Source organism: Mobula hypostoma, chromosome X2 (assembly GCF_963921235.1).
Source record: "Mobula hypostoma chromosome X2, sMobHyp1.1, whole genome shotgun sequence".
NCBI classification, from domain to species: domain Eukaryota; kingdom Metazoa; phylum Chordata; class Chondrichthyes; order Myliobatiformes; family Myliobatidae; genus Mobula; species Mobula hypostoma.
In genome coordinates this window covers 41,008,323-41,023,895 of record NC_086129.1, presented here as the reverse complement: position 1 = coordinate 41,023,895, position 15,573 = coordinate 41,008,323, and the positions used below count along the sequence as shown (strand labels likewise).

The 15,573-nt window shown below is 41.4% G+C and overlaps 1 protein-coding gene across 14 annotated transcripts in view; it reads right to left on the bottom strand.

Annotated features, from left to right (window-relative positions):
- The window catches only part of LOC134340769 (pleckstrin homology-like domain family B member 1), a 412,363-nt gene that overhangs the window by 54,979 nt on the left and 341,811 nt on the right, over positions 1 to 15,573 (bottom strand). For 8 of the 14 annotated variants that reach the window (XM_063038270.1, XM_063038256.1, XM_063038258.1 and 5 more), the window contains 6 exons: positions 15,118 to 15,228; positions 13,751 to 13,840; positions 11,594 to 11,719; positions 8,815 to 8,940; positions 4,517 to 4,678; positions 451 to 606 (listed from right to left, as the gene is read on the bottom strand). In XM_063038270.1, the coding sequence (XP_062894340.1) occupies positions 451 to 606; positions 4,517 to 4,678; positions 8,815 to 8,940; positions 11,594 to 11,719; positions 13,751 to 13,840; positions 15,118 to 15,228 (771 nt within the window). The remainder of the gene's footprint in view (positions 1 to 450; positions 607 to 4,516; positions 4,679 to 8,814; positions 8,941 to 11,593; positions 11,720 to 13,750; positions 13,841 to 15,117; positions 15,229 to 15,573) is intronic. The other 6 variants (XM_063038267.1, XM_063038268.1, XM_063038269.1 and 3 more) reach the window with 3 other exon arrangements.

The window sequence follows — 15,573 nt, the reverse complement described above, 5'->3', positions numbered from 1 at the left end:
TGGGTTTTCCCCAAGTGCTCCGGTTTCCTCCCGATGTACTGGGCATGTTAATTGGTGTTGTAAATTACCCTGTGATTAGGTTAGGCTGAATTGGGGTTGTGGGATTGCTGGGGCAGTGTGGCTCGAAGGGCCAGAAAGGCCTACTCCATCCTGCATCGCTAAATAAAATAAACCAAGGCCCTCAGACAGGCTGTGGATCCTGGGGACTGAACGGGAGCTCAAACAAGGAAGATCAATTGATTTTTATTAGGTAAGGATATCAAAAGATTATAGAGAAAAAGTTGGTAATTAGAACAGTTTCAGATCAGCCATGATCTAACAAAACTGGACAGCATGATCAAAGGGCAGAATTGTCTTCTCAAATCCAAAAGCCCTGTCTCCCCACATAATCTATTCTTTTAAAATATCTGGTCTCTAAGACTGGAGAGTGGAAACAGAAATGACATTTACCTGAATGGATCTTCGAGTGGAGTGAGTTTTAGCTGGAAGAGGAGGAGGAGAGGAGGAAATTGGAGGTGAGGAAGATGAGGCCTCAAAGTTAGCCATTATTTCTTGGTACCATCTCTCTAGCTCCAACGTAGAGGTCAGCAGCCTGCTGGTAGGCTGCTGCAAGATGTCACAGGGAGGGAGAGAAGGAGAGAGAAAAAAGAAAAAAGAGGGAGAAATTCAAGAGTGTAGCAATAAAGGGCAGGAAGGTAGATGAGACAGGAGGAGAAATGGGAGAAAGGAAAAGTCAGTGAAGTAGAGGGGTAGGTGTACAGTGGGTGGAGAGAGAAGAGGAAATCAAATAGAAAATAATTAATGAGAGAAATGAATGCTAAATTGAAAAAACAACTTAAAACACATTGTCCTTTTTCAGAGATCTATACAGAGATATACTTAAAAGATTATTGTAAGTAATAAAACCACAGTGCTTTGAAAGAAAAAGATTTCGACAGGCACTTGAAAGTGAACTTAACGCCTTTTTCACAAAACAGATCCAATTTTGGGCTGCTGACACCAAGTTAGGTAAAGTATGAATGTCACTATAAACTCCAGCCCCATATTCCCTCCACCAGCCCAATCTTACAGAAATAGCCACTTTCTAACCCAGTAATATTCATGGATGTGTCACAGTAATTTCTCTCGAGGGTATTGTCTTTAAATTAATTTTGTTTAACGTTGGCACAATTTTTCTCCTGAGTCTTACTTGGAGATCAATCTTCAATCAGGCAGACATCAGGAGCATCTTGAGTCGTACAAGGATAGATCAAACAATCATTTGAACAATGGTCTATGGCTAAGATTATGGCTGATTAACTTCTTCAAGTCCACTTTCCTGGCTGATCCCCCAATCCTATGCATTCTGACATACTAATTTACATATCACTCACTGACCAATTAATTAATATCATTAATTCCCGTTTTCCTAATGCCTCAGGTCTCTACCCCTCTGTAGCCTTCCTGTTCTTCACTCCGAAGCTCTTAAGATCCTTGTTGGTTTCCATTCATTGCTTCACTCTCACCCCCAAGCACCCCCCCACTGATCAGTGCCAACTTTTTTTTGCCATCCCTTAAGTCACTTGTGACATAATGTTCAGCTGTTTCAGAAACCTCACAAAAAACTGCCTTCCTGAGGTACCTTTATCATGTGAAATCTCCCAAGGTAAAATCGGAGGCAAAATCAGAAAGAATGGACGCTAATATTAATGAGAACGCATTAGAAAGGGGGATGAAAATTTTCAAAGAGGATTAAAGACAGAAACCAAAAGAGGGAAAAGATGAGGCAGTGAAGCAGAGGGAAATGCACGAAGTACCGCAGTACTTGAATCTTCCACATTGGCATGAGTTAGGAAGGATCGAGACCATGAGGAGTTTAACCAAAGAGATGATTTTTTTTTAAATCTAGGATGTGCAAGACAGAAAACTAATGTTGCATAACATGCACTTGTGATGTGCCTGTCAAGGACTGGATGTCATTGAATAAATTCCTGACTATATATGGGGCTTTACAGTAATGTTCAATGTCTCCCTAACTCCAGGTAAAAATATTGGGCACTGTTACTGCCCACTTAACAGTCCAAATTACCCTGATTATCCACTTCAAATCTGGTACAATGTATAGTCCAGCACTGGGCACGGTTTTGATCAACCTGTTATAAGAAAGACATGGCTAAACTGCAGACAGTATAGAGAAGATTTATGTACACATTGCCAGGACTAGGTGGCCTAAATTACAGGGAAAGGTTGGCCAGGCTAAGTCCTTATTCATTAAAACATGGGAGAATGAGGAGTGACCTTAAAGAAAGGCATAGTTAATATGGATGGTGACAACTTCTTGCCCATGGTAAGGAAGTCCAAAACTACAGGAGGGGGCATAGGTTTAGGGTGAGAGGGGAAGATTTAAAAGGGACCTGAGGATATTTTTTTCATGTAAAGGATGGTGAGTAATGATATGAGCTGCCAAAGGAAGTAGTTGTGGCAGGTACAATAGTATTACTTAAGAATCATGCAAGTGTGGCACTTAAAGGGGTACGGGCTGAATATGGGAGATTGGAACCAGCTGGGTGGGCACTGTGGTTAGCATCGACTGGTAGGGCCAAAGGGCCTGTATTGTTCTATGATTCTGTATATGTCTGTTTGGAACTGTCAGTATTTACCTTACCCACACAATTTCCGTTCAGTTAGTCACCAGTTTTGGGACAAATAGTTCTAGTTTTCTTGTGGAGAACTGCTTCAATTTCCTAGTGACAAGATCAAGCCCCGACCCCAAAGAAGCGAGGCAGCAACACACTCTGCCTCACTGTTGTGCTGCCCTGGTTAGATACACTTTTTAAGACTGCATGCGGTTAGTGCTGTAACAAAGGCAAAGGGAGAGTCAGTGACTCCACACTTGCGCTGCACATTTACATCACAGAGTACAACAATTCTGAAGTTTAAGTTTAATTTTCAGAGAGTTCAGGATCTACCAGGACAGTTAGCAACCCCAGTGCCATCAAAAGTGTCAAAAACAATTCTTCTGTTTAACCTAATATCCCTATTCCCACTTATGTGTACAAGATGATAAGAGGCACAGATCGAGTGGATAGCCAGAGAATTTTCCCCAGATGGAAATGGCTAATACTAAGGGGCATAATTTAAGGTGATTAGAGGAAAGTTTAGTGGGGGGACGTCAGAGGTAAGTTCATTAAACAGAGTGGTGGATGTGTGGAACACCCTGCCAGGGATTGTGGTAGAAGCAAATACATTAGGGGCATTTAAAAAGCTCTTACGTAGGCACAGGGGTAATTTAAAAAATGGAGAGTCATGTGTGTGGGAAGGGTTAGATTGATCTCAGAGTAGGCTAAAAGTTTGGCACAACATTGTAGGCTGAAGGGCCTGAACAACTGTCCTACGTTTATTTCTAGCTCAGTGTTTGCAGGGTGAACAGCTCTGAAAAGATCTCCGACACAGGGAATACATCTCAATTCAATTTGACATTGACTTAAGCAAATTTTCAATGAGAAGCTGATTTTTATTTTTGGAGAGAACAATTTCACAACCAAACTGAGGTGCCTATAAGACCGAGCAGGCTGGGTTATTCTCTCTATGGAAATTACTTGATTATGAAGAAATACAAATCTGAATTTGAATCTGAAATATTTTTAAGTTTCAGAGGCCATAAATATGTCCATTCAGAATTTCAGAATAAACTTATCAACTTAGGGTGTTTGGGACTTGCTCCCTCAGGAGTTGCTAAGATCTGTTGATCTTAACTACTACAGATGTATAGTGGAGAGTGTGCTGACTGGCTGCATTACGGCCTGGTATGGGAACACTATGCCTTTGAACGGAAAATCCTACAAAATGTAGTGGATTTGGCCCAGTACATCACGAGTAAACCCCAACCATTGAGCACATCTACATGAAGCACTGCCATAGGAAAGCAGCATCCATCATCAGAGATCCCCACCACCCAGGACATGCTCTCTTCTCGCTGCTGCCATCCGGTAGACTGTACAGGCGCCTCAGGACTCACACCACCAGGTTTAAGAACAGTTACTATCCCTCAACCATCAGGCTCTTGAGCAAAAGGGGATAACTACACTCATCTATTGAGATGTCCCACAACCAATGATCTCACTGTAAGGACTCTCTGTCTTGTTATTTCATGCTCTCGTTATTTGTTGCTGTTTATTTATATTTGCACTTGCACAAGAGTGTTGTCTTCTGCACTCTTGCTCTTTCTATAGATTTGCTGAGTATGCCCACAGGGAAAAGAATCTCAGGGTTGTGTGTAGTAACATGTATGTACTCTGATAATAAATTTCACTTTGAACTTTGAGAACATAAGTTAGAGGTCTTTGAGGTGAAGATAACAAGTGTGTTACAGAGAAGTCTGGACCATCAGTCACATCACAGACACAAGATTGATCTTCAAACAGGAACTGATTGTTGAAAGCACAGTTTGGTGGGAGGACTTGGTTAGAACTGGGGTTTGCTGTCAATTCATGCAATGAAGAAAATTAGAGGAAGTTAGCACTATCCTCATACCAACCTCAGCTGTGAACAGTGTAGAGGAAGAAGCCAGCAAAGGCAGTGAGCTTTCAGCAGAGAGAGTCAGAGAGGCAGTGGCTGAGTTAGTGTGAAATGGGGCTGGAGCTGAACTCTCTGTTGATCTACCGTATAACTCCTTCAGCTGACCTAGGGTAACGTACTCCTGGGCAGAGCGGCAGAAAAAGCAGAAACCGTTGGGAGACAAGAAACAGACTGTTAGTTGAATAAAAATGCTAATTTCATGAAACATTCAAAAAGTTGAGAAGTTTCCATGATAAATTAATGAAGCAGAAAATATAAATTAAAACACAAGAGATTTTGCAGATGCTGTAGATCTTGAGGAACGCATGCAAAATGCCAGAGGAACTCAGCAAGTCAGGCAGCATCTACAGAGGGGAATAAAGAGTCGACATTTCGGGCTGAGACCCTTCATCAGGGCTGGAAAGGAAGGGGGAGAAACTAGAATAAACACAAATTAAGTTTTGTTTTATAAAATTTGCTGATCTTTGCAGATGTGAGCAGCAGAGTCCACACCAAGTACACTTTTAATAAATGTACAGGAGTTTTTGCATAAAACAATTATTACTGCAGGTCTGAGACTTTTGTCCAAATAGTTACATCATTTGTGGGAAGTGGGTACTGTGATAACATAACAAGGGGACAATTTGCTGTATAGGACAGAGCACTCCTGTCAGTCATTTTATGGGTGTTTATTCCCCGTGAGTGGGGAATGACAACAGCTATGGAAGAAGTCATTCTACCATCCCACCAGTGGACAGCCAACTCACCCAGGCTTCACACCATTCACTATTAAAGGAAACAAGCCTTTAATAGTGAACTATTAAAACAAGCCTTTAGATTGCAAGAAAGTTAATGGGCTTTCCAGGACTGATGCTGTCAGGAACACAGGGGCAGAAGAAAAGCACTGGGTCATTCAGGATTGACGTCAGTAACATCTGTTCACAAAAGGGCCTGTGGAAACCTGGAGCTATCTTCCTCCAAAACTTGTTAAGGCTGGGATAAGTCAAAAACTAAAGCTGAAATAGGTATTATTTGGCATATATGATATGCATTGTTGCACTGAGGCAAGTAAACAGATCAGTCACAACATAGATGAGTGGCAATACAGGCCTGAGGGATCTGAAAGACAGGATCGTCTACACACCCAAGGTATTCCGTTTTATTAACCACTAAACTCACAAGATTATAATCAACAGATTTAAGCTTCAAAGCTCCTGTGATGTAGATATTTTACACTCTGCCTTTGAACTTGGATCAAGTGACAATTCCAAGTAACCTTTGGATAGTGAAGACCCAGGTTGTGTACAGGTGCTGAGAATACCCTTCAGGGGCAACTCCGAACAATTTGGATAATGGGATTGATGGCTTCGTGGCCAATATGAAGATAGGTGGAGGAGCAGGTAGTGTTGAGGAAACAGGCAGTTTGCAGAAGGACTGAGGTAGATTAGGAGAATGGGCAAAGAAGTGGCAGATGGAATATAGTGTAGGGAAGTGTATGGTCATGCACTTTGGTAGAAGGAATAATGATATAGATTATTTTCTAAATGGGGAGACAATTCAGAAATCAGAGGTGCAAGGGAACTTGGGAGTTCTAGTGCAGGATTTCTTAAAGTTTAACTTGCTAGTTGAGTCGGTGGTAAGGAAGGCAAATGCAACATCAGCATTAATTTCAAGAGGACTAGAATATAAAAGCAAAGATATAATGCTGAAGCTTTATAAGGCATTGGTCAGACCGCACTTGCAGTACTGTGAGCAGTTTTGGGCGCCTTATCTAAAAATTAATGTCAAACAAGAGAAAATCTGAAGATGCCGAAAATCAAAGCAACACACACAAAATGCTAGAGGAACTCAGCAGCCCAAGCAACATCTTTGGAAAAGAATAAAGTCGACGTCTCGAGCTGAGACTCTTCATCAGGACTGATGAAGGTGTCTCGGCCTGAAACGTCGACTGTTTACTCTTTTCCATAGATGCTACCTGGCCTGCCGAGTTCCTCTAGCATTTTGTGTGTGTTGCTAAATGTTAATGTACTGGCATTGGAGAGGGTTCAGAGGAGGTTCACGAGAATTATTCCGGGAATGAAAGGGTTAACATATGAGGAGCATTTGATGGCTCTGGGCCTGTACTCGCTGGATTTTTGAGGAATGAAGGGAGATCTCATTGAAACCATTTGAATATCAAAAGGCCTAGATAGAGTGGATGCGTAGAGAATTTTTCTTATAATCCAGGGGTCTAAGATCAGAGGGCACAGCCTTAGAATAGAGCGACATCCTTTTAGAACAGAGATGAGAAGGAATTTCATTAGCCAGAGTGTGGTGAATCTGTGGAATTCATTGCCACAGACAGCTGTGGAGGCCAAGTCATTTGGTATATTTAAAGTGGAGTTTGATAGGTTCTTGATTAGTAAAGGCATCAAAGGTTACAAGGGGAAGGCAGGAGAATGGGGTTGAGAGGGATAATATATCAGTCATGATGGAATGATGGAGCAGACTCGGTGGGCTGATTGGCCTAATTCTGCTCCTATGTCGCATGGTTTATAGGTCTAACTCCTTGCAAGATTGGCAAGCATTTCTAAGATACCATGTTACAGCTGTGTGATTATTTAGAAGCTTCATATGGAAACTAAAAGGAAATAATAACAAGCAGGTTCCAATGGACAATTGCTTAATAGTGATGCCACGTTTCCATTACAATATGATTAAAATATCTTTCATATAAATTGGGAAAATTCGATATGGACATCCATCTGCAGGTAGTCATATACAATATTATCGAACATAGAAATCTACAGCACATTACAGGTCCTTCAGCCCACAATGTTGTGCCAACCATGTAACCTACACATTATCTGGCAACATTTTGAGATCAGGTCTCCAAATGATGAGTTTCATCAGTAAATGTCTGAAATTTAGGTACCTAATTAATTAACCCTGAGGCGTCACTAAATTTCTACTGAACACGACTGAAAATCTATCATTCTATTTGCGCTGCTTCATAATGTACAGAGTTGAGCCTCCTAATCAGTGAGATCAGAAAAATCAAGGACTGATACTCCATTTAGATGTCAGCAGATCTCAGGCAGAAATTAAACCCACGTTTGTGCTTTTCAATCTGTATTCAAACAGTAAACTGTGTAAAATTTCCAAAATAACAAAACAATTATTTGTATGATTTTCCTTTCTTTTTGAATCAAACCACCTGGTTCAACTAAACCGTAACCTGTCAACAGGGGATAAAAATATTCTTTTTCCATATGTGGTTAAGTACACAAAACCAAATATTGATCCGATCTACCTACGTGTTTAAAGAAACAGTGCCTGTAATATCGTTTGCTCAGGTACTATTCTAAATTCTGTTTATTTTTTGTACACGTCAAACTGAGAGATGCCAACACAAAGAAAAAGGACTGTGATCACTCAGTATGGCCATTAATTTCTTCTTTTTACAGTATGCATTAATCCCCTCTTCCTTACTCTTCAAGTCCGACTTCAGCTGCATGAAAGAGGACATCTTTGTTTGAAGTGTCAACTTTCTGCATTCTAATGATGGTGAAGTCATTAATTTGAGTCAAACAGTGGCATTTTGGCATACTGAGTCCATACCGACCATCAAACACCCATTGACACTAATCCTGTTCTATTCTCATTTTACTCTTTCCACGCTTGCCCAATATTCCCGGGCACAACCCTTCCCATCATCGAGAACATCTTCAAGATGTAGTGCCTCAAGAATGCAGCATCTTTCATTAAAGACCCTTTTGTCATCTGGCACACGCCCTCTTTGCGTTACTACAATTGGGGCAGACATACAAGAGCCAGAAGACCTACACTCACCAGTTTAGGAACAGCTTCTTCCCCTCCGCCACCAGATTTCTGAAAGGTCCACAAATCCATGAACACTACCTCACTATTCATCTTTTGCATTATTTATTTCTGTAAGTTACGGGAAGTGTTATGTCTTGCACTGTGTACTGCTGCTGCACAATGACAAATTTCATGACTTACCTCATTGACAATAAACCTGATTCTGAGATTCTACTATTCCATCTAAACATTAGGGGTTGCCAATTACCTCACAAACACTTCTGTCTCTGGGATGTTTGAGGAAATGAGAGCATTAGCGAAGCTAGCGGCACCTCTGGACTGCCTTAACTGGCTGAACTGAAAGGTGATTGCTCAAATCCTTCAGCATTTGACAAAAGAGTTGCAGTCAAGTCATGCAGAAAGGAGTCAATTAGTACAAGGACAATAATAACAAAGCATGATGTGGCAAGCGAGTACCTCATGGACTGATGGAGGTACAGTAAGCGGCAGAGAACGCAGCGGAGAAGCAGAGAGCGCAGCATCAGTGCCTGTGCCATATATATCACTGTAGAACTTAAACACGTCAGCCAGCTTCATATATTCCTAAAATAAGAGCAATGTTAAGGCAAAGAGACAGAGACAAAAAAAAAGATTAGGACAATAGTGTAGAACAAGGACTTGCTGTTTCAAATGCATAACACAACACAAAGGAAAGAAACATCAATCATTTTAGCCAAGATGATTCAGAAGCAATGTTAAAAGTTCATTCATGGAGCATGTTGTTTAATTCAATATGGTTTGCTTTTAGAAAAAAAAACAATTAAAATTCACCATTTAGGGAGAATATTATGAAAAACCAACGTTTCCTGCAATCATAAAAATCTTCTCCTGAACAGTCAGTCTATATTATTACACAGGTCTGGAGTTTTGTTCCATTGTGGTCAATATGCACAACACAAGTGATCATTTCATGCTTGCCAGTCCTCCAACAACATCTTGCTTTTATAGAATCCGTTCAGCTCAGGTGACCTAAAGCTTCGAAGAAGGAGATTTTAAGGAGGAAGAATGGAAAGGTTAAGTGCCCCAGCAAGTGAAAGCAGGGCTCCTAAAGGGAGAGCAAAGGAAATCAGGGTCGTGCGAGACAAAAAAAGAAGCCCACTGAGTTCAGAGTGACGCCGAGCATGAGGAGGCTACCGAGATAGGAGGGGCAAAGTCATAGCAGGATCTGAACACAAGGAGTAGTGTTATAAATCTCCTCTCTCAAATGAGGAAACTTCATGTCTGAAAAGTGGGAGTAGAATGGCAGAAAGAATTTTTACAAAGAACCTCGTGGATCCCTGCTCTCTATTACCACCTGGCTGGCGATGTGTGTGAAGAGAGTGGATGGTCCAGTGGGAAACACTTTACAGCAGGGTAGCTCACTTCAAACCCTAGATCTGGGTTGCAGCTGAAGGATGATGCCATTCGTGTTATAACCTAGTAACAATGCCATTAGAAAGGAGTCTGAAAAATTGTTGTAATATTTTTGGATATATGTTGCTTGGGAAAGGAGCTGAAAGATGTAGATTAAAAGTAGGAAAGTAGAGCTGAGAATGCACTACCTATTTATTTTTTATATTTCTCTTTGTGACTTATAGTAAGTTTTTAATCTATTGTATTGTACTGGGCTGCTGCCATAAAACAACAAATTTCATGACCTATGCCAGTGCTGATAAACCTGATTCTGATTCTAAGTCACAGATCAGCTGACATTCAATGTAATGCTGGAACTCGTTGGATGGGCTGAATGGCCATCTTTGTTCTTAATGAAATTATTCATAAAAACATCCTTCCTTCTGTGGACTGTGGCTCTGTCTGATATATAAATTGTGGGCACTAACTTTTCTTTGTCTTTCAGATAATTCCCACGTTAACAACATAATTATTACTCAGTTCTATAATGAATGTATTTTCCTAAAGTCATACTGTGAGGGCTGTGTGAATTTCTTTGTTACAGCTCCAATTCATTCTAGACTATCCTAACAAAATTCTGAATCATCAGTGCAAAATATCCCTGATTCCAATTCTGAACATTATCCATTTTCATTTCCTAACTTATGAGCTGTGCTACAATGAGGTTCCCATATTAATGCTGATCTGTGCACAACTCTACACAGGAGCACTAAATGATCACCAAATTTGGGCAGAGTAGGGAGGGTCAAGTTTGTCAGGATGTGGTCACCCACAAGCACATTTCCTGATGGAGCAGAAAGTAGAACCAGACCACACACAAAAAAAAATCTTTACCCAACTTCCACAAGGTGGCTGAGTGCACCAGAGTTGTTCTGATGTACTCAGATAAACTTTCAGAAAAAAAGGTTGATATTTTGGATGCATTGAAAGCAAACAAGACCTTTTAACTTAAAGGTATGCATTGTTATTTGGTTCAAGCATTTTCTTGTGTGTGCCCATTGGAGGTGAGTTGGAGGGATGGAGGCGCTAGTGATAGTTCGATGTGTTGTCAGAAAAAGATCCAATGGCCACTTTATTAGTTACATCCGGTGCCTAATAAAGTGGCCACTGAGTTTATGTTCATGGTCTTCTGCTGCTGTAGCCCATCCACTTCAAGGTTCGATGTGTTGTGTGTTTAGAGATGCTCTTCTGCACACCACTGTTGTAACACGTGGTTACTTCAGCTACTGTCACCTTCCTGACAGCTTGAACCAGTCTGGCCATTCTCCTCCGACCTTCTGATTAACGTTTTCGCCCACAGAACTGACGCTCACTGAATGTTTACGTTTATCGCACCATTCCCTGTAAACTCTAGAGACTGGTGTGCATGAAAATCCCAGGGGATCAGCAGTTTCTGAGATACTCAAACCACCCCATCTGGCACCAACAATCATTCCACGGTCAAAGTTACTTTGATCACACCTCTTCCCCATTCTGATGTTTAGGCTGAACAACTGAACCTCTTGACCATGTCTGCACGCTTTTATGCATTGAGCTGCTGCCACATAATTGGCTGATCAGATATCTGCATTAATGAGCAGGTGAACAGGTGTACCCTAATGAAAAGACCACTGAGCACAGATGAAGCCAGAGCAATAATCCAAAGTAGCCATGATTGAGATTCCAGGCCTTGAAATCAACGTTCAGACACATTGCATTAACTTTACTCAGCAAGCCTTCAACAAAGTGACAATACCATAGTGAACAAGGGAAAACTCTTTTTAAAAGCAAACCCAGAGCATGCAGTAAGTGTTAGTGCTGTTACCTCCTGTATCTTGGGGTACGATGGGGTGGAAGGAGAGGGGGATAGAGAAGTTGCTTTTCCTGGTAAGCAATGCTGATACTTAGTCTCTTCTAATAAGTCGCTAGGCTCTGTGATACGAAGGACTTCCTGTTCAAAGGGCAAAGGTTGAAGCAGTGTTGTGATGAATGAACAAAGCATGTGTGTAACAAGCATAATTCAGAATATCCTACATGAGGACTTTGAGCACTTCATTAGCTTGAGAGTGAACAAAAGTTCTCACCCATTCAATGCAATGGCTAACACAGCCTGAAGATATGAGGGGGCAGCCCACAAATGTCGCCATGCATCTGGCATCAACATAGCATGCCCTCAACTTACTAACCCTAACCTGTATGTCTTTGGAATGTGGGAGGAAACCAGAGCACGTGGAGAAAACCCACTCATTCAACAGGCAGGACGTACTAACTCCTTGCAGAGGACGTCGGCATTGAACTTGGAACTCCAACGCCCTGAAGTGTAATAGCGTTGTGCTAACCGCTGCCCTACCGTGGCGCCTGATATTTATTTATGATTTTTTTTCTTTTCTTTTTGTTGTCTTTTGCACACTGATTGTTGTCCATCCTGTTGGATGTGGTCTCTCATTGATTCTACTGTATTTCTTGCATTTACTGTGAATGCCCACAAGAAAATGAATCTCAGGGTTGCATATGGTGATGTATATGTACTTTGAAAATAAATTTACTTTGAACTTTTATATCACCTGCTCCAACATTGCTTTGGACTCAAAGCTGTCAGAACTTGGGGCTTGATGATCACACAAGGTAGTGTGTTGGAGCAAAATCCTGAACCTCTGACACAATAGCAGCATATTCATGTTGCACCTTTGATACAGAAAAATATCCCACACAAGATTTGGCACTAAGAAACCTAAGGAAATATTGGGGGCAGATGGCAAATGATGGTCAATATGATAAGTCGAATTTAGTGTCTTAAAGAAAAAAGCGAGACAGATTTCAGGAGGGAAATCCAGAGCTTCGAGTCCCAGTAGCTTGGAAGCATGCTGTCAAAGGTGGACAGAAGATCATCCGTGAGACCATGGAGGACTTTGAAAGGAAGTTGTTCATTTTAAAGTCAAGGCATTGTTTAAACTGGTGACAGTGTGGGGTGTGTCGAATTGAAGAATGGTTAGGATGGTCCAGGTTAGGAAAAGGACAGCAGAAGATAGAATGACTTCAAGCTTCTAGAGGATCAAACAAAGGGTGGTGAACAGGAACATATTGGAATATTCAAGCCTAGATTAAGAAAGGCATGGATGAGAACCTCAGCAGCAGATGAGTTGAGACAAGGAAATATTACAGAGATACATTGAACCTTAGTAATAGCATGGATACGTGGACTGTACCCCTGGGTCCAATAGGAACAATTGGGTTCATTCCCTGGTGGATGCCAAGGTGTGGCATGGAGTCAAGGGCCTAGTGGCAAAGCAATTGGAGGAGTTGGGTTATCTCAGGCTATAGGGGGACAACGATCTCTGGTTTTTGACGATATTGCTGAAGGGCGGCTCGTAGGTGAAAAATGAGAGAGGACAAGGATAGATCCTTCCTACACAATGGGAAGGGGAGCCACTACAAGTGATTCTCTCCCTATAAGACCATAAGATATAGGAGCAGAACTAGTTTGGCCCATTGTGTCTGCTCCACCATTTTATCATGGCTGATGCATCATCTTCCTCAGCCCCATTTTTCTGCCATCTCCCCCATGACCTTTGACACCCTATCAACCTCGGCTTTAAATATACCCAATGACTTGGCTGCCACAGCCATCTGTAGCAATGAATTCCACAGATTCACCACCTTATGAACAGACATATAAAGATGGAAAACTATTGGGAGATGGCCTGTGAGAGAAAGTAACTCATGATAAATTTTAACTGAAATGGATTGACCAGGGCAATTTTCACTGGAGAAGGTTTGAAAAGGCTAAGCATCTGGCTCGTTAACAAGCCTATGTAGCGTTGCATCAACCCTATTGCCTTATGTATGAACAGTTGCTCTACTGTTATTGTTTGTGCAAACACTTGAGATGTCTTTATTTGATAATAAATCTCTTTAAATGCTCTAAGTATCCAATGTCCATGAGCCAATAAAAAAGTAACCATGGTAACATAGATTATTTTACCTCTTTCAATGCTGTAGAACTTTTGGAGAAGGCTTTGCCACCAGTCACCATGAAATATTGTTTTTCTAGATTAGCCAGTTTGTCTTTTTCCTGAAAAAGGAAGATATTCGGCAAATTAGTAAAATCATTGAAATTAGATGAATTCATATGATGTTCTGAGATAGAAAGCAGGTGACATGAGAAGGAAATTTTCATTATGAACTACAGTGGGTAATCCAGGGCTGAGCTATACCACTGGGATGAGTTTCTGCTCCTAGGTTGTAGCAACAGGCTAGAAGGACGTCAAGAGCTCCCTCTCCTCTCCAGCTGACGGCTGTCCTTCTTAAAGAAGCACAAACTGAGGTCCTCTGGCCCAGCCATCCTCATCCCCATTTCCTTTCTAGCCCTGGTCCCATTCCAGGAGGCTGGTATCACCTCAGCAAAATACAAAGCTGAAAGAGCCCATTAGGCCTGTGAAAGCCTATTGGTACAGCTATCTAATAGGTTTTACACCCCCTGCTCTTATCATTGAGCCCTTGGAAAATCAGCCTTTACCAAGACCCCCTCCCACCTCAGTCTCTGCCTCCTTCCATCAGATAGAAGATTGAGCCCACATACCACCAGGCTCAAGAACCGCTTCTATCCTGTTGTTATAAGACTCCTGAATGGATCTCTTGTACAATAAAGTCCCTGAAGCCTGAAGTCCCTCACTACTGAGTTCAAGAACAGCTACTTCCCTTCAACCATTAAGCTTTTCAACCAACCTGCGCAACCCTAATTGTTACCTCAGTATAGAAACACTATGACCATGGTGTACTATAATGGGCTTCGTAATTTTTTTGTTCTGCTTGTGTTCTTGCTAATTGAGGGGATGAGATACATTTAGCAGAATATTAAAAGGTGTAAGTTAAAATTGTAAGGTTTTTCTACCATTCACTCATTTCTTAGGTTACCTATATCTCAATTCCATCCAACTATCTTGTTCCATTATCCTTTGCTTTGATGAAAATCAAATCAAGTTTTTCATTGAACCCCACCCTGATGACTCATCTCTTACACTCATCACTGCCACTGACTCAGCAGCTTTTAGAGAAAGAGGGCTCCAATAACATTTGTATGAAGATTGCTTCCAAATGCCACCCCTCAACTGGTTCAAATCTGAATACTTGCTCTGGGTAGCTGATTTATTTTCTCTTCACTTACCCTATGTGTTGATGAAATTATCACTAGATTCATTATCCACAAGGAAATATATGTCTAGACTAGGCAAGTTATCCTTATGATTTGACTATCTAACTTTGATATCACCTCAAGAGAAAAGACATGGGAAATAACTCAGAGTCAAAAGACTTTCTTCAAAAGATTTCTGGCAGTGTGGGTATCGTTACCTTCTGAAGCATTTGTATCATTGCATTTTTTTCCCTGTTCAGTCTCTCACACTCCTGAATTGCCTGATAACGGATTTGATTGGCTTGGTTCTCGAGGGCAGAGACCTTGTCCTGTGGAGCAGAGATGACACGTTTTAGCAAGAGATCTGGACTGATCCAAACCATTACCCAAGAAAGAGTTGTGCTGTTGGGTGAGATGCCAAACAGGGGTCCCGGGATCCCTTTTCCACTGAATGTAAGTAAAACCATGGCCATGTTTTTAAGTTGTTCGGGGGCTTCCATTTGTCACAAACAATACCAATCATCAGCATTATAAATAGCACAGTTTGTAGGATCCTGCTGTGCAGAATATCCACCATGTTTCATCCTACTTCCAACAGCAACTACACTTAAAAAAGCCTTAACATGCAGCAAGCTCAAGGGAGGTTGCTGGCACATTTGACATGGTTAGGGAGC